General features: G+C 37.4%; 2 protein-coding genes across 4 annotated transcripts; both read right to left on the reverse strand.

Annotated features, from left to right (window-relative positions):
• Window positions 6,287-21,376, reverse strand: LOC109836905 (GTP-binding protein ypt4-like). Of its 3 annotated transcripts, none has more exons than XR_002246121.1 (5): window positions 21,312-21,376; window positions 8,649-8,748; window positions 7,887-8,163; window positions 6,544-6,626; window positions 6,287-6,456 (listed from the first exon to the last, which is right to left on the reverse strand). XR_002246121.1 is itself a non-coding variant. In XM_020404948.1 (3 exons), exons 1-3 carry the CDS (start codon window positions 8,001-8,003, stop codon window positions 6,387-6,389), a joined length of 270 nt encoding a protein of 89 aa, XP_020260537.1. In that variant the 5' UTR covers window positions 8,004-8,236; the 3' UTR covers window positions 6,287-6,386. The 3 variants fall into 3 exon arrangements, 1 of the variants encoding a protein (XP_020260537.1); XR_002246120.1 differs by having other exon boundaries at window positions 8,536-8,748; XM_020404948.1 differs by lacking the exons at window positions 8,649-8,748; window positions 21,312-21,376 and having other exon boundaries at window positions 7,887-8,236.
• Window positions 21,425-21,847, reverse strand: LOC109838332 (protein transport protein Sec61 subunit gamma-like). Its single transcript, XM_020406782.1, has 2 exons — window positions 21,627-21,847; window positions 21,425-21,543 (listed from the first exon to the last, which is right to left on the reverse strand). Exons 1-2 carry the CDS (start codon window positions 21,718-21,720, stop codon window positions 21,425-21,427), a joined length of 213 nt encoding a protein of 70 aa, XP_020262371.1. The 5' UTR covers window positions 21,721-21,847.

The following is a 22,493-nucleotide window of genomic DNA, read 5'->3' on the forward strand; positions in this document are numbered from 1 at the left end:
CTCTCTCTCTCTCTCTCTCTCTCTCTCTCTCTCTCTCTCTCTCTCTCTCTCTCTCTCTCTCTCTAAAATAGCAAAATCCATCCCCTCCTTTCCCCGTGGACGAGGCACATTGCTGAACCACAAAAAATTTGGGTCTTACATTGTTGAGTTCTTATTTTACCTATCGGTTATGATTCTATCTCAGTTTGGTTGTGTTTCTTTGATTCTGCTACACACAACACATGTTTGGTAAGTGGAAAGTAAACAAAATGCGATAAAAATAAAAAGTACTTTCACATGAAGGTACTTTCTTATTAGTTTCTATTTTGCAAAGTCTTGTTTGGGTTTTCGAAAGTAAAAGGAGAGAAAGTTGATGTGGAAAATGATGTGATACTTACTTTCTTCTTGTTCTGTTTGATAATCATAAAAAATAATAGTAGAAAGTGGACAAGTAAAACTAAAATGACATAAAAAATATTATATCTCTCCTTTTCATTCATGTTCTATCCACTTTCTTAAATTTTTGGAGAAAGTGGAATGAGCTAAAATGCTAGTATGACACTTTTCACTATACAATCACCTTTTATTCACTTGCCAAAAGCCAAATGGGATAAAAATGAAAAATGGAGACACTTTTTAATTTTTGATGCACTTTCCATTTACTCCCCAATCGCCAAACACGCCTTAAATGTCTTAAATGCCATCTATTACAGTATTTTGCTCATATTTAGTTACGTGTTTGAATCAAATTTTACACATAATAAAATATCTTTAAAATATATATGGATAATTATTTATGATTAATCCTCTGATAAATTACTGCATGTAGATATATTAGATGAAAATAATTTTTTTATTAAATTATACTTACCTTAAAATTAGTAATGGATTAAATCGCTTCTTATTAATTGACGAGTCTTGTTATGACAAAATGAGCTTTCTTCTTAATTGTTTTTTGTGAGAGAAAAATAAAATATTTGAGGGAAGTAAGAAAAAGAGAAACTTTTGAACGTGAATGAAATGCAACAATTTTGTAAATAAATAAAGATTAAAGTAAGGAAGAGAGAATCATTATGTACTTAAGGGATGTTAATAGGAATGATTCCAAATTTATGAATATTGAATCCATATTAGCTGGTGCCTTTAGGCATCCATTATAAAAACCCATAAAGAAAATATAATGCTTTATAATCTTTTGAGTAATTACCTTTCAAAAATATCTTCAACACTAATATCTCACAAAGAAATTGTACTCCTTTTTTCCGTATTCCCACAAATTATTGTGTTGCTCCATTCCGCGTTTTATCTATTTATACATATACATAGTTCATACCTCCTATCCACACCCAAAACAACACCCATTTTCTAGAATGTTTCACTAACCTATTGTACATAATCTCTTCAAGGTAGGAGTTGTATCTAGTCTGGCCATATGCGGTTTAAAGCAAAACTTTCACCATCAACATTTAATATGAAATATAATTCTTTACAATTATTTTTAATTACCTTCCATAATATATCCTACAAAATTAATTTCTAAAAACCCAATCCAGCCGTTCGTCTTCGGTCAACAATCCATGTGGTTTCTTTCCTGTCATAGATTGTATCACCATTTTGTCTTTTTCCTTCCTTTCATGGAGCATATCGCCAAAAACTATAAAAAAGATGAAGGAGAAACAAAATCACCAAAGACCGCTACTGCTATCGTACCACCACCAAGTCTACATCCATGATTATGGCCTTGAACTCAAATTTCCGTGGTTATCTGAAGATCTTTGAGTGCCTGTGAGAAAATGGCTGGGCCTTTTCTCATGATAGCCGGAGGTTCGTATCTAACTCCTCCTCTCTTCTAACCCATGGCCTTGATCATGAAAATCTAAAGTTCTATGTTATTGAGTCTACTAACTTGATTGGTGCTTCATAAGGCATTGCAAGTTACAACAGGTCTTTATAAGAAATTGCCTTATAATATTACAAGAAATTAAGAATCTTGCTTCGTTCCTAGAGGATAACTAATCTTTGAGGAATCCTCCAAGATTAATTATCCTCCAAGGACGAAGCAAGATTGTTAATATCTTCATAATATTCTATGGTAGTTTCTGATAAAGATCCACCCTAACTTGCTATACGTCATAAAGTATCAAGTAGGTTAACAATCCTCAAGATTGTAGAGGTTTAGATTTCCATGACATAGGCCATGATTGTGAAGAGGATAGGATTTAGAAATGAATGTGTGGCTATCATAAGAAAGACCCGACCATTATCCTATTGGCACCTAAAGGTCTTTAGATAACCATGAAAATTTAGTTTCGATGCCATAATCCCAGATGTGGACTGGCAGGGGCGTGGTAGCAACAATAGTTTTTTGCGATCTTTTTTTAGGAGTTTCAACAAACTTTTGAAAAAGTCAACTTAATATAGCAAATTTTTATAAATGGAAATTGCCACAAGGTAACTCACTATCATCCCTCTCTCTAGATCTTTACAAACCCTAGATCTAATCTAATCCAATCTCTTTTGTCTCCAATTGCAGGAACCAGAGGTTCTTCATGTCAATTCAAAGAGGATTAGGAGGCAGATGCCAACAGTCATGGTCAGAAACATGGAGCTTTCACTTGTGCTTCTGATGCCTTCATTCGATCAAGAGCAGCTCACTGACTTTGACAAGCACTTAGAATCTCGTCAAGGATTCGTAAGTTTCTTTTGTTATGATAGGGGGTCAAGAGGTGATCTTTTTAGTAGATGTAGATCACTGAGATCCTGAATCTGACGATGGCTTGCACCGAGTACAACATAGCAAATTTTAGAGGACAAGAAGTTGAATCAGATGTTGTTTGCAAATCATGGTACTTTTTTTAACTTCCCTAGAGATACCACAGCTAACGAAGACGTGAGTGATTTGATTCGAGTTGTCAGTATCCAACCTCGAGCAAGAGAGTAACCGTCATGCTTCTTGAGGTGGTGTAGAGCCATTTAGGTTCAACCTCGTCTCCTTGTCTGATACATGACATAACGGTCGCTTTTGGGGGATGAAACATTATAACAACATTGGTGACAAAGCTTCAATATTATCTTGTGTTTCCTTCATGTGTCTGTATTTTGTGATAATGAATTTAAAAAACTCATCATAAATTGACATAACAAGTATAACATATAAATATGATTAATGACATTTTCTCGTCGATAGGAAAAACCAAATAAAGGCAAATAAACGGGACCTCATAAATGCTCAGATTTTTCTAAGAAGAAATTGAAGAATTGTTTCAAAGAAGTAACTAAAATTTTCTCAATTCTCAATTTGAAGATAAATGCAGTTCGCCTACAATAATGAAAAACATTTCCTTGTCGATTTCATAAAAGAAAGTGAAATATTAAAAATAATTCAAATTGAGGTGCTCTATGTGATAGAAGGCGCATGAGGAACAATTGAGGTGTGGCTTGTGGCTTCTTCTGTGGATAAAATATAAGAGCTAATAAAAAAAATAAGAGCAGAAGATAAGACAAAAAATAGTTAGTGAAGAGATTCTCAGTAGGTAGGTGAAAAACAAAAGTGCTAGTTAATAAGTCATTCATTACATAGACAAATAAGAATAATCTTAACTTATCTGATTAGTTATCGTAATAGACATTTTTAAAAAAAAACTATATTCCTAGTATTTTGATAGAATTTTACGTAAGTATTAAAAGATATTTATGAAAATTGTAACAAAAATGATTAATTTAAGGAAAAAATCGGAGCATCCATCAATTATAACTAAACAAATGGAGAGCGATTAGTTGCAGATATTAATTGATAGGTTATAGCTAAATGGACACACACACAGAGGGAGAGAGAAGTTTGAATCTGTTTTATTGGGGAAAAAATCTTTTTCTATGGAAATTTTTTTAGGCTAAATTTTTTAAGGTGAAGTTAAGAAAATTGTTTTAGGTGAAACTTTCTTTAGGTGGGATAGATAGGAGGTAAATGATTGCGACATGACTAGTTCAGTTGCAGATGTATTAGTAGTACAATATAGATAGATTACGCTTCGTTTCTAATAATACATCTTTAGTGTAATAATGATTATCTATCTTCTTGGTGTTTCTCTCTTCCCATAAGGGCATGTTGTAGAAGCGACGAAGACGACGATGAAGTTCAGGAAAAACGAAGCTGACAGGCACTTGGGTACTGTCCAATCGACCGTGGGGCTTAGCCCGGTCGACTGGAAACGTGCACATTACAAGGTGGTTTTCTAGAGTTCTGGTCGGTCAACCGCGAGGCTAGGTCCGGTCGACCGCGTACCCTGTAATTGGTTTCCTGAGTTTCAGACGTTCAGTCCGGTCGGTCGCAGTGTTATGTGCGATCGACCTCCTGTCGGGTTTGGGCTTGGGCTTCGTTTCCTGTTCTGATTTGGTTTGTGTTTTGATATATATTGAAACATATTTTTTAGGGTTTTCTTAGGGAAAATTGAAGAGACTTTTGAGCTGTGTATTTGGGTGATTTGGTGAGAGATTTGAGAGATTTGTTAGAGAGATTAATTTGTGAGTTTTGAGTGAATTTGTAATCTCTATTTGTACTCTCTCTCTAATAGCAAAATACATCCCCTCCTTGCCCCGTGGACGTAGACACATTGCTGAACCACATAAAATTAGTGTCTCGCATTGTTGAGTTCTTGTTTTACCTATCGGTTGTGATTCTATCTTAGTTTGGTTGTGTTTCTTCGATTCCGCTGCGCACAACACATGTTTGGTAAGTGGAAAGTAAACAAAAAGAGTTTGGTTGTGTTTCTTCGATTCCGCTGCGCACAACACATGTTTGGTAAGTGGAAAGTAAACAAAAAGCGATAAAAATAAAAAGTATCGATTCCGCTGCGCACAACACATGTTTGGTAAGTGGAAAGTAAACAAAAAGCGATAAAAATAAAAAGTATTTCACATGAAGGTACGTTCTTATTACTTTCTATTTTGTAAAATCTTTTTTGGATGTTCGAAAGTAAAAGGAGAGAAAGTTGATGTGGAAAATAATGTGATACTTACTTTCTTCTTGTTTTGTTTGATAATCACAAAAAATAATAGTAGAAAGTGGGCAAGTAAAACTAAAATGACAAAAAATTTATTTTATCTCTCCTTTTCATTCACTTTCTATCCACTTTCTTAAATTTTTGGAGAAAGTGGAATGAGCTAAAATGCTGGTATGACACTTTTTACTATACAATCACCTTTTATTCACTTGCCAAATGCCAAATGAGATAAAAATGAAAAATGGAGACACTTTTTAATTTTTGATCCACTTTCCATTTATTCCCCAATCGCCAAACACGTCTTAAATGTCTTAAATGCTATATATTACTGAAATTAATTCTCCATTTTGCTCATATTTATTTACGTGTTTGAATCTAATTTACACATAATAAAAAATCTTTAAATAAATATATGGGTAATTATTTATGATTAATCCTCTGATAAATTACTGCATGTAGATATATTACAAGAAAATAAAATTTTTATTAAATTATACTTACCTTAAAATTAATAATGCATTAAATCGCTTCTTATTAATTGACAACACTACCACATATTTGCTCTAACGTAACGGTTCAAAACCGTTGCGTTAGCCATGGAACCGTCGCCCTTGAGCAAGTGCGACGGTTCTCAAATCGCCTCATATACTGCCGTTGCCCTACCTCTACCGTAATGGTTTTGAACTCTATTGCGACGGTTTTTTGAACCGTTGCCCCTGCATCTAACGCAACCGTTTTAAAAGGTAAGCGGTTTTTAAGCCATTGCAACGGTTTTGATTGAGCTATTGCGACGGTTTTTAAGCTATTGCAGCGGTTTTGATTGAGCTATTGCGACGGTTTTCAAGCTACTGCAGCGGTTTTTTTAGATATTACAACGGTTTTAAAAGACCTAACGCAACGGTTTTAGTAGGCTAAAGCTATGGTTTTGATAGAGCTACGGCAACAGTTGGAGCTATTGCAATAGTTTTAAAAGACCTAACGCAACGGTTTTAGTAGGCTATAAGTATGGTTTTGATAAAACTACGGCGACAGTTGGAGCTATTGCAACAGTTTTAAAAGACCTAACGCAACAGTTTGGATCAAGCTATCGCAGCGGTTTGGATCGAGCTATCACAACGGTTTTAATCGAGCTATTGCAACTACTCAATCGAAGCTGTTCTTGGTTTCCTACGTCAAAATAATTATAGTATTCAATTACCTGGACAATCTTTTTAAGAACATGGCCAAGTCAAATTTTAATACACAATATAAAAGTGATTATGTTGAGCATAATCAACCATAATGATAAGTACCAACATACATCAGTATAGTATAAAAACTACAAAGTATTAAATCCACACTACCAACATTTCAACTCAGAAAATATCGTACCGAACTAACATTCAAACAATGTACATCAACATTTGATTACAAAACATGAAACTTCTGAAATTGGAAGGCGATATGTTGGCCTGCCAGATGATTAAAAGTCTCCCTCCTGACATTGGACACAAAAGTAAGTATAAATAAGTACTATAGAGAAGAGGAAGTGCACGACATGGGAACATTTCTGAAAAATAAATACCTGGTGATATCATAGACTAATAGTGCGCCTGCAGCTCCTCTGTAATAGGATCTTGTAATGGATCTGAAGGATTCTTGGCCTGCCTATAATGATAGAAACTTCAAGTCAGATGCATATAATAGTTACGAACATATAATAGCTAGAGATAAACCAATGATAGAAGCAGATAAACATTTACATGTATATACCGAATCAGACCCTATCGTGATGTGCACTCAACATATGTGCCCGATACGAGTACACTGGCACTTGAAAACTAACTATAAAGAGTATTGGAGGGTTAAAGTGACAATCACCAACTTCAACTTAGTTCAGAACTATAGTGATTGGAATTTGGTGATACAACATCCAAACCTGAAGAGCTTAGCGTAGGTTTTCAGCTTTAACTACAAGCCTCTGATCGAGTATGGCAATATCAGTGAGTGCTCATTTTTTTCTCATGCTTTTAAGTTCCAAATACTAAGATCATTATTTTTTTCTGGCTGAGTTGTTCATTGCTAAAATGTATTGAAAGAAAAGAATCGATAGATATTTGGTGTTACCTTAGACATTTAGAAAAGTCTGTCCCAATTTCACTTCACATGTAAATTAATTTTGATTTTTCTTTGGATTAAATGAGTCATGTAGACTTCAGAGAATATGACAGCTTTCTCTTAAAGACTACAATACAATACATTTTTTTATGACAATTGTGCTAATCAAAATAACTGTCGACATTTAATAGTTCAAACTCTAAAACTCATCTAATTGCTTATTCTTTTTGAACTTCATGCGTAATTGACAAGCCTTTTGTACACGTGCGCACATTTGTTTTTTGTTGCAGTGCATTTCATGTACAGGACATGTCTAATGATAATTCATCTAATATGACATTCATCAAGTCATGGCTGATATTTGCATTATTGTTTCGATACTGTAAAATCAAATTACGAAACCGTCTTGCTACATGTCCGAAGTTGTAATCAGTAAGAATAAATTTTAATAGCCATTTCTTTCTTTGTATATTGGGATGGTTATCAGAGATGAAATAAGACCAAGCAGTTTCTGGGATCACATTTTTCTGATGACATATAATAAAGACTATAGTTGATATATGACTGGGACCAAGCAGTTTCTGGGATCACATTTTTCTGATGACATATAATAAAGACTATAGTTGATATATGACTGTGTATAATGATACTTATCAAGCTATATATGTATAGTTGATATATGACTGTGTATAATGATACTTATCAAGCTATATATGTTTAGCCTGATTTAAGCACTATGTACTACTTGGCTTACATTATTTATATAGAAATATTCAGAACAACGAACATGCTAAAGGAGAAAAAGATTACCATTGCATTTTGAGAATGCCAAATCTTTAGTAAAGCCCTAAATGACGATGATGATCGCCCGTCCCCGAAGACGCACACGTCCAGGATGTTCTTTTTTATTGACAAGATGCCATGCATCTATATTTTCTCCTTCAGTTTGTTCCTGAGTTAGCTCCTGAGTTAGTTGTTCCAATGTACCACTCATGTCAAGTGTTTTTTCTGGTTGCGCTTTTTTCTTCTTTTTACGAGTCTCTATAAACACTTCTGCATCTGTTGGAGGCCGGTTCAATTCCTTTTCCTACAACAAAACAACACATCAATCATTTAGCCATTCATTGCATGTCTAAATCATTTAGCTATTATTAATACATAATTACACTGTAAATCATATATAAATCTGAAACAACAGCCCAAGTATGATTAAGAAACCATTCAAAGCCTAACTGTAACATTTAGGGCTTGTAAAAAGAATCATCTCAAAATTAAACAAAGAAGTAAGACTCATAAAATGAAATCTTTATGGGATTTCCCTCAAGATAAAACAGTTAAACAGGACCCTCTTATTGTGAACATTTTAGCCGTTCATTGCAGAACAAGAAAAAAATCCACAGAATATCAAGAAATATTTATTGAAACAAATCGAATCGCATCAAGGAAAGAAAACTCATACCTCATATTGGCTCCGACTGAGACTGAAAGCAACCCAAGGTTCATTAACAATTATTGGAGAACCAGGGGAAGTTGGACCATCAATAAAAGTATTATTATTGTTATTGTACTGACCCCTTATGGATGAATCGAATGATCCGGTAATTGGTGCATCTCTGAACATATCTGAAATGGGGTAACTGGCACATGTAATTTGAACGTATATGCTCATGACCTACAAAATAATAATTCATTAAATTGCTTCAGATCTTATATATGAAGAATTATCTATTTGTCCACTTAGCAGATGTAAAGTTTATCATGATTTTGTTGCCAACAAATTAAAGCAACATATTAAATTATCAGGATATTATATTATGTAAAGTTTATCATGATTTTGTCCACTTAGCAGGTTGTACCACTGTCCTAATGTCGATTTTATGGAATCCAAGACCCAAAAAGACAGCACCTTAAGATTAAGAGCCTCAAGTATGATTAAGAAACCTAGTGAGGGAGGTCTACCCTTAGATTCAAATTTTTTTTTACAAGAAAGTGTCGAGCGTATATAAGATCACATGAGTTTGTCTTTATTAACCAGGATATTATATTATGTGCACTTGATGTATTTGAACTATACGTATATTTGGATAATTCAGAAGGTCTGTTGGATATTTTTATCATACTGTAACTATATTCATATTTTAGATGAATATCGGATATCAACATGTACATTCAATTCAACAAATCTGACATGAAGCATATTATCCATTTCAACCCTTAATTGCAACCATGCATGGAAGTGCATGGACATGTAACATGGTGAGATGGTGTCCCATTACCTCTTTCTGCTTTGGGCAATTCAGAACCAAACCAGCGAATGTATTTGCTATTGGTCATGAATCTATCTTTAAAAATAGTACCCCTAACTATATGTATATTCACATCTTTACCCATTAAATTATAAACAAGAATAATATTCTCAAGAAAACAATAGTACATATTTACCTAAATTTTGATATTTCAGAGGCTTTTTATTTAATTTTGTTTATGCATTATCAGGGAAAATGCTACATGTTCCTTCATTTAATCAGATCCCATTTCTGCTACTGAAGCCTATCCAATGTCAATTATGCATGCTATCCAAACAGCGAGGAAGCTTGGATTTGCACTAAGTGGGAAATATAAGCAAGTTGAAAGGAAAAATCAATGCAATTATGCGACCAAATGATAGAAATATGCCTCAGATATCATTTAAAAAACAGATAAGTTTCATGTACAGTTCCAGCTACCAAACACATTATTTTCACTACTTACCAGATTTATGAGTTATTGTATGCAAAAAATTGCATTACAAATAGCAGTTGCAATAGCACAAAATAGTTGCAAGTACTCTAACTGTAACATTTTTACAATTGTGATTGCAGAAAGAAGTCATTTTTCCAAATAAAAAATCCAACTAGATTAATTGCAAGCTATTTTTGGAGAAAAAAAATGTCTTACTTCTAACTCTTGTTGTGAAAATATTGTAATCACATTAATAGATAGCTGTAACTGGAAATAGAACTATCTATTGCAAAAGGCAGTTTCAATTGCAATTTTTTATGAAGCACAGAGCTCAGTATTGAGATCTTAAATGCAAAGCATAACATCCTAGAGTTTCAAAGATAAATTTCGAGGACAACAATAATATCATGAAAATGACCTAGAAACAACACTTAAGACATAGATGCATTTGCTTATCAAAAAAAGTTTAATTGTAGAACTTTGAGACCAACAATGCAAAATCAAATATAGTACCAAACAAAGTTTCCATCAGTTCAGTGGTTGTAGGTCTGAACAGCAAAATACACGGGGGTGTGAGATCAAGTTTCAGTTTAAGGTTATATATCATGACTTTCTCATTTTATCAAACTAGGTCTACACTGTTGAGCCAAATTTGTTTCGACTAAAATCGGTTTAATTAATTAGTTTACCAAACATACCCTTAGTCCCGCATTAAAGTTTCATAATGGATATTTTGCTCTTTAGTCAATGTGGCTTTGTCATAGGCGCATATGATGGCGTGCAGTTGTCATCAAGCTAACAATCTTTTGACAGTGTTTGGCAACCATAAGGTCCATAACCAAGTTAAGCGGAACAATAATAACCCTTCTCCAAGTAAACAATATATCCTTCTTTTATATGTTGTTTCTGATAGCCACACAAGGGGGTAGTAAATGAAGAAACTGCACCCCCCCCCTAAATTAAATTCATCTATAATATGAAAAAGTAATTGAAGCATGTCCACAATTTGCTCAAATGTGACGCCCCCGGGTTCACACGAGGCTGCAGTCCTCGGTGAAACCAAGAATGTCAAACCTGCTATGCACCACACCGTGCAATAACATATTTCACCATCACAATTAACATATCTCTAGTAGAGTCAACAACAGGTGTAGGTACAAAAGCAAGTAATAGATAATGCAAGAGGTACTGATGAAATGAAAGAGATCAAAATGATATTTCATCATCCAACATATAGAAATACAAAGTCAATATCTGAAATGAATAAACTGGAGTTCTTATCAAATCTCAAATACAATAAGTCTGAGTAAAGGAAATAAGGCACACAACCTTTACAACATCTAGAATAAAGTCCTCAAACATCTAAACAAAGTCTACAGTGGAGCTCCAAAATAAAACATATCTAAAAATAGCCAGCTGAACACTAAAGCGTGTCGCCTTCAACCTGCGACTCTCCGGGCTCCTGGCTCGTTACCTGAAAGGGGGAGGGACAACGAGCGTCAAAGCGCTAGCGAGCAACATCACAACCAACCCTAAGGGAAAGGGCTTGTTGTATACAGAAAATACAATTAATACATAATAATATAAATCCATTTGTCCTAACAACAATGGGTTTTGGTATTTAGGAATTTACAACACGAGCGTAGGTACATCGAGCGAAATAATCCAAACAAGGAAACCCTCATGTATATACCTTGTATCTCAAATTGTAAATCCCTAAATACTAAACCTGAGGTCTAATACAAGAAACAATAAATAAAACAAATACAAACCCGTCTCTACCGATAAATGAAATCATGACAAGGCCACCACAAGTGTCATGCAAACTCACATGAGTATCATGTCCGAAAATGATTAAGTGTCCAAAACATAGACTATATAAATTAAACGTCCAACCCATGGACTAAATCTAACCAATGTCCAACGCATGGACTGAATATAACCAATGTCCAACGCATGGACTAAATCTAACCAACGTCCAACGCATGGACTGAATATAACCAATGTCCAACGCATGGACTAAATCTAACCAATGTATGTCCAACGTGAGGACTGAGATGGATTATAGTCCAACACGAGGACTTTAGTGGATTATAGTCCAATACGAGGACTGAAATGATAAGTATCCAACACATGGATCAACAGTAAGATATGCCCAACACATGGACTATAAGTAAAGAGGTGCAATTGTCAAAGGTATATGTGGAAAGATATACATATCCTAAACTCAAACGCGTCTCGATGTACGGGTCTAAACTTGTGTCAAAAGTGTCAACTCACATGTATAGACAAGTCACTATCATTGCAATGTAGTGTCAGATAATCGAGGCGACCCCTCGGACGTATAAAATGCACAACCAACACGAATATATGCACAAACAAAGCTGCGGTCGACCGCAGAGACCACTCCGGTCGACCGCGCATAGGGCAGAGGCATCCTGCTCGACAGAACGCCCTGCGGTCGCCCGCCGCGTCACGCGCGGTCGACCGCGAAACGAACAGGGGCTTTTCCCAGGTTTCTGTTCTGCTTCGAAATCGATCCAAACAATACACCCATGCTTCCAAACAATATATTACACATTCTAATACATATGAATCATCATATAATAACTTCTAGCATGTAAACAAAATCATCACCAAGATCCCTAAACATATATAAACATGGTTTAAATATTATTTATTCAATAAAAACAGAAATTTACTCTTTTAAAACCATTTTCAGATCAGATCTCTTTAACCAAAATCGTGTTACTCTTTTAAAAACCATTTTCAGATCAGATCTCTTTAACCAAAATCGTTGGTGAGCATTTGAAAACTAAAATACTTGATTCTTACATCTCATATCATAAAGATCCATCTATCTACACAAAATAATGATTTAGGCTCAAGAAACTTATTAAAAATCATTAGAAAACCCATAAAAACGTGGGTGAAGGGCTGGGGGCGATGTCACTCGCCTGAGGGGGGTTGATGAACACCCAAAAACGATCCTCCTTCAATCTGAATCGCGAAACCCCACCGAAATCCTTCGAAACGCCCTAAAAACGCCAAAATCCGAGCTAGGGTTTGAGAGGAGAGAGAGAAGGGGGGCTGAGGCTATTAGGGTTTGAAAGAGGGTTCTGAGAGCTTCAAAACGAGTATATATAAGTAGGGTAACAACCGGGTTTGGTATAAACAAAACCTGACCCGAAACTGAACTGGCAGAACCAGGTTCGCTGCGCGGTCGACCGCAGCGACCACGGCGGTCGACTGCGCAGGGTTCTGGGCCATACTCAGACTGGGGTTCGGTAAAAAGGTTGTAACTTTCTCATACGATCTCGGAATGAGGTGATCTAAGATTCGTTAGAAAGCTATTGAAGAGACCTACAACTTTGATGTTATACACGTTTCCATATTCTAACTGAATCAGTATGCAAAATATAGAAACTCTCAACTGGTCAAAATTCTCAGATTCTCACTATTTGCCTATGTGCATGTTTTGTGTATTTACACTCATATATTCACAAATATACATTGAATTGATCTCAAATCAATTCCTATCATACTCAAATATCAAAATACATTATTTTCACTATATAACATATTTATAATTATTTATCACACTATATTCAAATTTTCGGAGTTTTACACGAGCAATCTGCCCCTGGGGGAACGCTCCTGAACTGCTAGAACCATGCCCGCTCAGTTTCTGCCTGCTGGCTGATTCGGACCATTTCCTTCTGATCTCTTGTTGTGTACTGCCTACACTCAATGCTGGTGCCCGGCGCTTTGCCGGCATGTTCAATAGCAAACTCCCGGACTTTACGCTGGCTTGAGAGCTCTTCTGATTTGTTGCGGATCCCTTCTTATGAGGCCCTGCCCTGTTGCTGAGGCCAGACAAGGTCTCTTGTTCTATCCTTGCTCTCCGGGCGGTGCCTTTCTTGTTCTTCTGAAACTTAAGTCGCTCGCCATTTCTTGAGAAATGACTTTTCTTATAGCTGACTGAATGGTGGTGGTGCAATATGATTTCGCCCACCAAAGCTCCTCAATTGTTGTCATCGGGCATTAGAGGAGCCATGATGTCGCACCAAATACTGAGGAGCCTGCTTACGGCCGTCGGGTGGAGTCTGCCGAGGCTCGGATTGAGCCAGGCTGCTGGCTCAGATGGATCTGCTTGCCGACTCTGCCTGCCCAGCTTCTCCGAGTTTCGCAGGCTACGACGTGCCTGTCATCTTTCTGATCATAAGAAAATAAGAGTTGTGAGCCAATAGACGTCTATAAATGGTATCATGACAGCCAATTTTCACATCTATAGGTATTTGCACACTGGTTTGAATTTATACAAAATTAGTTGTTCATTAAAAAAATTTCTCAAATTTTGAGATATACGATAATATCTGTCCTCAACTCAGTACTAGGAGAATTCTTATCGGACCTCTAGTACAGAATCCTAAGAAACTCTATCCTATCTCGACGGACTCGACACAGGATGATCCTAATGATTACTGGTAACTAGAGTTCTGATCACCACGTGTGACGCCGCTGGGTTCACACCGAGGCTGCAGGTCCTTCGGTGAAACCAAGACATGTCAAACCTGACCATGCACGCACACCAGTGCTCATAAACATTGTTCACCATTCACAATTAACATATCTCTATAGAGTCAATCAACAGGTGTTAGTGTACAAAAGCAAGTAATAGATAATGCCAAGAGAGGTAGTGATGAAATGATAAGAGATCAAAATGAATTTCATCATCACATATTAGAAATAACAAAGTTCGAATATCTGAAATGAATAAACTGGGAGTTTCTTTATCAAATCTCAAATACAATAAGTCTGGAGTAAGGAAATAAGGGCACACAGCCTTTTACAACATTAGAATAAAGTCTCAACATCTTAAACAAAGTCTACAGTGGAGCTCGCAAAATAAAACATATCTAAATAATAGCCAGCTGAACACTAAAAGCGTGTCGCCTTCAAACCTGCGGACTCTTCCGGGCTGCCTGGGCTCTGTTACCTGAAGGGGGAGGGGACGAACGAGCGTCAAACGCTAGCGAGGCAACATCACAACCAACCCTAAAGGGAAAGCGGCTCGTTGTATACAGAAAATACAATTAAAACATAATAGATTATAAAATCATTGTGTCCTAAAAACAATGGGGTTTTGCGTATTTTGGAATTTACAACACGAGCGTGGTACGTCGAGCGCGAACATAATCCAAACAAGAACGCCTCATGTATTATACTTGTATCTCAAATTGTAAATCCCTAAATACTAAACCTGAGGTCTATACAAGAAACAATAAATAAAACAAATACAAACGCCGTCTCTAGGCGATAGAATGAAATCACTGGAACACGGCACCGAACAAGTGTCATGGAAATCACATGAGTATCATGTCCGCAAATAATGATTAAGTTGTCCCAATAAATAGACTATATAAATTTAAACCGTCCAAGCCCATGGACTTGAAAGTAACGAGTGTCGCAACGCCTATGGACTGATATAACAATGGTCCACGCAACATACATGTCCAGCATGACTGAATCAATGACAACATGCTAATCAAATAGTCCAACGCATGGACTGAAATATAAACGGCAATGTCGCAACGGCATGAACTAAAATCTAAGCGCAAGGCCTCCCGTACGATGCTTCATACGGGGCCACACCAATTATCGCTTGATAACTGTTGTTATAAGAGAACTCTATCAGTAGAATATGATCCTCCCAGTTGACTTTGGAAGTAAATGGCACAAGCCCGCAACATGTCCTCCAACATCTGATTTACTCTTTCCATCTTACCATCCGTCTGTGGGTAGAATACACTACTGTAAGATAAATCTGTTGCCAAAAGAATTCTGGAAATCCTTCCAAAAATACAGAATGAACGCTGAATCTCGATCCGATACCATCGTACCTGGAACTCTATGAAGTCGAACTATCTACCAAACAAATATCCTCATATATGCCTCGGCTGTATAAGTAGTCCTTACTGGAATGAAATATGCTGGCTTCATTAGTATATCCATTATCATCCAACCAGAATCATTTTCTTTCTTCGACTTTGGCAACCCTACAATAAGGTTCTTAAAAAAAATCCGCCCACTTCTATTTCGAAATGGGGAAAGATTGAAGTGTTCCTACCGGTCCCTAATGCTTTGATGTTCCACCTTCACTTGCTAATAGGTACGACACTTAGTTATATACTCTGAAATCTTCCTACGCCTATCACTCCACCAAAAGTGTCTCTTTAAGTCCTTGTACATCTTAGAATTCATAGTCCTCAATAAACTCAATCCACCGTCGATGTCTCTGGTTGAGTTCCTTCTGGGAGAAAAGATACTTCAAACTCTGGTGGTCGATGAACAACTTAAATTTGCACTCCATACAAGTAATGTCTCCATGACTTCAGTGCAAATATCACTACTGCTAACTCCAAGTCATGAGTGGGATAGTTCTGCTTATGCACTCTAAATTACTGTGAGACATATGTTACTACTCTCTGCCAAGTCATGAGTGGGATAGTTCTGCTTATGCACTCTAAATTACTGTGAGACATATGTTACTACTCTCTGAGTTTGCATCGAAACGTCTCCTAAATCTGCCAATGATATATCTGTGTAGACCACAAATGTCCCGTCATTATTCGGAATAATCAAAACTGGCGCTGTGGACAACTTAGCCTTTAAGGTATCAAGGCCTCCTGGTACTCCATGCTCCAAACGAACTGTACACTCTTCTTCGTAAGGCATGTAAGTGGTGTCAAAATCTTCAAAAAGTCTAGGATGAACTTCCTGTAATAACCGGCTAACCCAAGAAGCTTCGAATCTCTGTCACCATCTTCGGCGATTACAAAACAAGAATTGCTGTAAACTTAGTCGGATTCACTGCCATGCCCTCTCTGCTGTTGACGTGGCCGAGAAGTCTAACTTCTGAAAACCAAAACCCGTATTTGCTGAACTTGACATATAACTGATGCTCCTGAAGAGTCTACAATGCTACTCGTATTCTGCCTCCGATCTCGAAAATATGAGAATCTCAAACTGGCCCATGAAGGGACGGAAAAATCCGGTTCATCATATTCATGAATACTACGGGTGCATTAGTTAACTCGAATGGCCCGACTAGAAACTCTAAAGATTCACATCGAATTAGGAAAAACGGATTTGGGAAAATCCATCTCCCGAACCCGCAACTATGATAACCAGAATGAAGATCAAACTTTGAGAAATACTACGCTCTCTGCAACTAGTCGAACAAGTCATCAATCCTAGGTAATGAGTACCTATTCCGGATAGTGACCTTGTTCGGCTCTCTATAATCAATGCACAATATCATATTACCGTCCTTCTTCTTCACGAAGAGGACCGATGCGCCCCACAGAGAATAACTCCTACAAATAAAACCTGAGCTGATAACTCGTCCAACTGGGTCTGAAGCTCCCTCATCTCAGCTGGTGTCATACGATAGGGTGCGCGGGATATCGGGACTGTGCCCAGCTGCAACTCAATATAAATCTCAACCTCTCACACAGGAGGTAACTCAGGTATGTCCTGAAAGACATCCTGATAATCTGAGACAACTCTAGTCTCCAATAAATCAGAACTCTGATCCCGTCACATCCCCTCATCGATGAACGCCAGGAGTGACTCCGCAAAGCGAATGCCCTGAGAAGTGGCCACAATCATCTCAGACCCATTGGATGCTCGCACTCTGACTATCTTCGTAAAAACAGTCAGAACTAATATGGCAGGATGACAACCAATCCATAACAAGGATAACATTAAACTCGGACACATGCAACACTATCAAATCTATAACAAACTCCGACTCACCTAGACTAATAATACACATCCTACAAATGCTCTCCAGAAGCGATACCCCACCTAAAAAGATGGAAAACCGATAATGGAATGTCTAGGGGCTGAGCTACGATTTGGAGTCTAGTCATAAAAGCATACGAAATGAAAGAACACGAAGCTCTAGAATCGAAAAGAATACGGGCGGGGAAAAGGATTTATGAGGGACGTACCCTCCATAACTGATCTGCTTGCTCCATTATCATGCGGAACTACTGCATATACTCTGCCGATGGATGGATACTGCTCTGTTGCTGGTGTTGGAGAATATGGGACAATCTGCCCCTGGGGAACCTCCTGAACTGCTAGAACATGCCCCTCAGTCTTCTGCTGCTGCTGATTCGGACCATTTCCCTTCTGATCTCTTGTTGGTGTACTGCTACACTCAAGTGCCTGGTGCCCGGCCTTGGGCAGTTATAGCAAACTCCCCGGAACTTACGCTGCTGACGAGCTCTCTGATTCCGTTGGGATCCCTTCTTATGAGGGCCCTGCTGTTGCTGAGGTCCAGACCAAGGTCTCTTGTTCCTATCCTTGTCTCCGGGGTGCCCTTTCTTGTTCTTCTGAAACTTAGTCGTCCCATTTTCTTGAGAAATGACTTTTCTAGCTACTGATGGTGGTGGTGCAATATGATTCGCCACAGGCCTACCACGTCCTGCCATCTTTCTGGTCATAAGAAAATAAGAGTTGTGAGCCAAAATAGACGTCTATAAATAGCGTATCATGACACAATTTTCACATCATATAGTATTTGCACAACTGTTTGAATTTATACAAAATTAGTTGTCATAAAAAAAATTCTCAAATTTTGAGATATACGCATATATCGTCCTCACTCATACTAGGAAATTCTTATCGGACCCTATACATGAATCCTAAGAAACTCTATCCTACCTCCACGACTCGACACAGGATGATCCTAATGATACTGGAACTAGAGTTCTGATACCAACTGTGACGCCCCTGGGTTCACACGAGGCTGCAGTCCTCGGTGAAACCAAGAATGTCAAACCTGCCATGCACCACACCGTGCAATAACATGTTTCACCATCACAATTAACATATCTCTAGTAGAGTCAACAACAGGTGTAGGTACAAAAGCAAGTAATAGATAATGCAAGAGGTAGTGATGAAATGAAAGAGATCAAAATGATATTTCATCATCCAACATATAGAAATACAAAGTCAATATCTGAAATGAATAAACTGGAGTTCTTATCAAATCTCAAATACAATAAGTCTGAGTAAAGGAAATAAGGCACACAGCCTTTACAACATCTAGAATAAAGTCCTCAAACATCTAAACAAAGTCTACAGTGGAGCTCCAAAATAAAACATATCTAAAAATAGCCAGCTGAACACTAAAGCGTGTCGCCTTCAACCTGCGACTCTCCGGGCTCCTGGCTCGTTACCTGAAAGGGGGAGGGACAACGAGCGTCAAAACGCTAGCGAGCAACATCACAACCAACCCTAAGGGAAAGGGCTCGTTGTATACAGAAAATACAATTAAAACATAATAATATAAAATCATTTGTCCTAACAACAATGGGTTTTGGTATTTTGGAATTTACAACACGAGCGTAGGTACGTCGAGCGAAATAATCCAAACAAGGAAACCCTCATGTATATACCTTGTATCTCCAATTGTAAATCCCTAAATACTAAACCCGAGGTCTAATACAAGAAATAATAAACTAAAAGAAACAGCCATAGACTATATAAATTAAACGTCCAACTCATGGACTGAAAGTAACGAGTGTCCAACGCATGGACTGAATATAACCAATGTCCAACGCATGGACTAAATCTCACCAATGTCCAACGTATGGACTGAATATAACCAATGTCCAACGCATGGACTAAATCTCACCAATGTCCAACGTATGGACTGAATATAACCAATGTCCAACGCATGGACTAAATATAACCAATGCATGTCCAACGCGAGGACTGAGTGGAATGAGTGTCCAACAAGAGGACTGAATGGAATGAGTGTCCAACACGAGGACTGAATGGAATGAGTGTCCAACACGAGGACTAACTGTAAAATTATACAAAGTGTAAGTGTCGAATATATATATACACAAAAGATACACATAATCTCATGTCACACGTGCCTCGTTGTGCGGATCGGTGCTTGTGTCAAAAGTGTCAACTCACATGTATAGACAAGTCACTATCATTGCAGTGTAGTGACAGATAATCGAGGCGACCCCTCGGACGTATAAAATGCACAACCAACACGAATATATGCACAAACAGTGCGGCGGTCGACCGCAGAGACCACTCCGGTCGACCGCGCATAGGGCAGAGGCATCCTGCTCGACAGAACGCCCTGCGGTCGACCGCCGCGTCACGCGCGGTCGACCGCGAAACGAACAGGGGCTTTTCCCAGGTTTCTGTTCTGCTTCGAAATCGATCCAAACAATACACCCATGCTTCCAAACAATATATTACACATTCTAATACATATGAATCATCATATAATAACTTCTAGCATGTAAACAAAATCATCACCAAGATCCCTAAACATATATAAACATGGTTTAAATATTATTTATTCAATAAAAACAGAAATTTACTCTTTTAAAACCATTTTCAGATCAGATCTCTTTAACCAAAATCGTTGGTGAGCATTTGAAAACTAAAATACTTGATTCTTACATCTCATATCATAAAGATCCATCTATCTACACAAAATAATGATTTAGGCTCAAGAAACTTATTGAAATCATTAGAAAACTCATAAAAACGTGGGTGAAGGGCTGGGGCGATGTCACTCGCCTGAGGGGGGTTGATGAACACCCAAAAACGATCCTCCTTCAATCTGAATCACGAAACCCCACCGAAATCCTTCGAAACGACCTAAAAACGCCAAAATCCGAGCTAGGGTTTTAGAGGAGAGAGAGAAGGGGGGCTGAGGCTATTAGGGTTTGAAAGAGGGTTCTGAGAGCTTCAAAACGAGTATATATAAGTGGGGTAACAACTGGGTTTGGTATAAACAAAACCTGACCCAAAACTGAACTGGCAGAACCAGGTTCGCTTCGCGGTCGACCGCAGAAACCACGGCGGTCGACTGCGCAGGGTTCTGGGCCATACTTAGACTGGGGTTCGGTAAAAAGGTTGTAACTTTTTCATATGATCTCGAAATGAGGTGATTTAAGATTCGTTGGAAAGCTATTGAAGAGGCCTACAACTGTGGTCTTATACACTTTTCCAGATTCTAATTGAATCAGTGTGCAAAGCATAGAAACTCTCAACTGGTCAAAATTCTCAGATTCTCACTATTTGCCTATGTGCATGTTTTGTGTATTTACACTCATATATTCACAAATATACATTGAATTGATCTCAAATCAATTCCTATCATACTCAAATATCAAAATACATTATTTTTACTATATAACATATTTATAATTATTTATCACATTATATTCAAATTTTCGGGGTTTTACACCAAATTTCCTGCAGAAAATCAAAAAAAATTAAAGATCAATAAAACAGTGCTCCAACAGTTACTTAAATCAAGATATAAGCAAATCCCCTCAATTTAATTAACCCACTTGCCTAACCTAGTAGCTAATCACAACCAACATTCTGTCATTACCCAATAGAAAACAAATAAATCCATTTTGTTTGAGAAGAAATAGCTTTTAGGTTAAGGAATCTTACCTCAGGGATCGACCTAGAGCAATGGATCGTGATTAATGCAGCAATCGATGTTATCCGCAGCACCTAAGAAAAATGACAATTGCACAAGCGCAGCGGTTAACAATCTGTCTTCATCAAATCCCTCCTGCAATGATGATGTTGTTGATGGGGATGAAGATGAGCTTGATGAAGAACCCAACGAATCCCATAATAACGAATCCGATCGTGGTCCGAAACGCCACTTTCGTGAACTCTGCGAGATCGAAACCAATCAAAATCAAAATTGTGTGTAATTTGGATGGATCTAGTGATGATGATGACGATGATCGAGCTTACCCTTGCGATCTGGCTTGTGGCATCTCTTGACGAGGCGAACGCTGTCCTTCATGAAATCGCGGAGGGGATCGACGACGGATTCAATCGCGTCCATGGCGACAAGGGGAGGATCGGAGACTGAAACCCTAGATTCGAGAGAGAGAGAGAGGAAGTGAAGGAAATTTGAGGCGGCGGACCTGAAGAAGCCTCAAAGAGCGAGAAGGATTTTGTTTAAGCGGTCAATGGGCTTTACAAACTAAACTTAACTGTTATTAAGCCCATGAACAATTATTAAGTCTATGGCAACGGTTTTCCATTAAATGTTGTATTAGACACTGAAAACTGTTACGATAGATATCTAACGCAACAGTTAAAACCGTTGCGCCTTAACCGCTGCAACAGATCAATTATGTGGTAGTGCAAGTCTTGCTATGACAAAATGAGCTTTCTTCTTAATTATTTTTTTGAGATAGAAAAAGAAAATATTGGAGGAAAGTAAGAAAAAGAGAAACTTTTGAACGTGAATTAAATGCCATGATTTTGTAAATAAATAAAGATTAAAGTAAGGAAGAGAAAGAATCATTATGTACCTAAGGGATATTATTAGGAATGATTCCAAATTTATGAATATTAATCCATATTAGCTGGTGCCTTTAGGCATCCATTAGAAAACCCCTTAAAGAAAATATAATAATTTATAATCTTTTGAGTAGTTAACTTTCAAAAATATCTTCAACACTAATATCTCACAAAGAAATTGTACTCCTTTTGTCTGTATTCCAACAAATTATTGTGTTGCTCCTTTCCTCATTTTATCTATACATACATATACATAGTTCATACCTCCTATCTACACCCAAAACGGCACCCATGTTCTAGAATGTTTTA

Source organism: Asparagus officinalis, chromosome 4 (assembly GCF_001876935.1).
Source record: "Asparagus officinalis chromosome 4, Aspof.V1, whole genome shotgun sequence".
Taxonomy (NCBI): Eukaryota; Viridiplantae; Streptophyta; class Magnoliopsida; order Asparagales; family Asparagaceae; genus Asparagus; species Asparagus officinalis.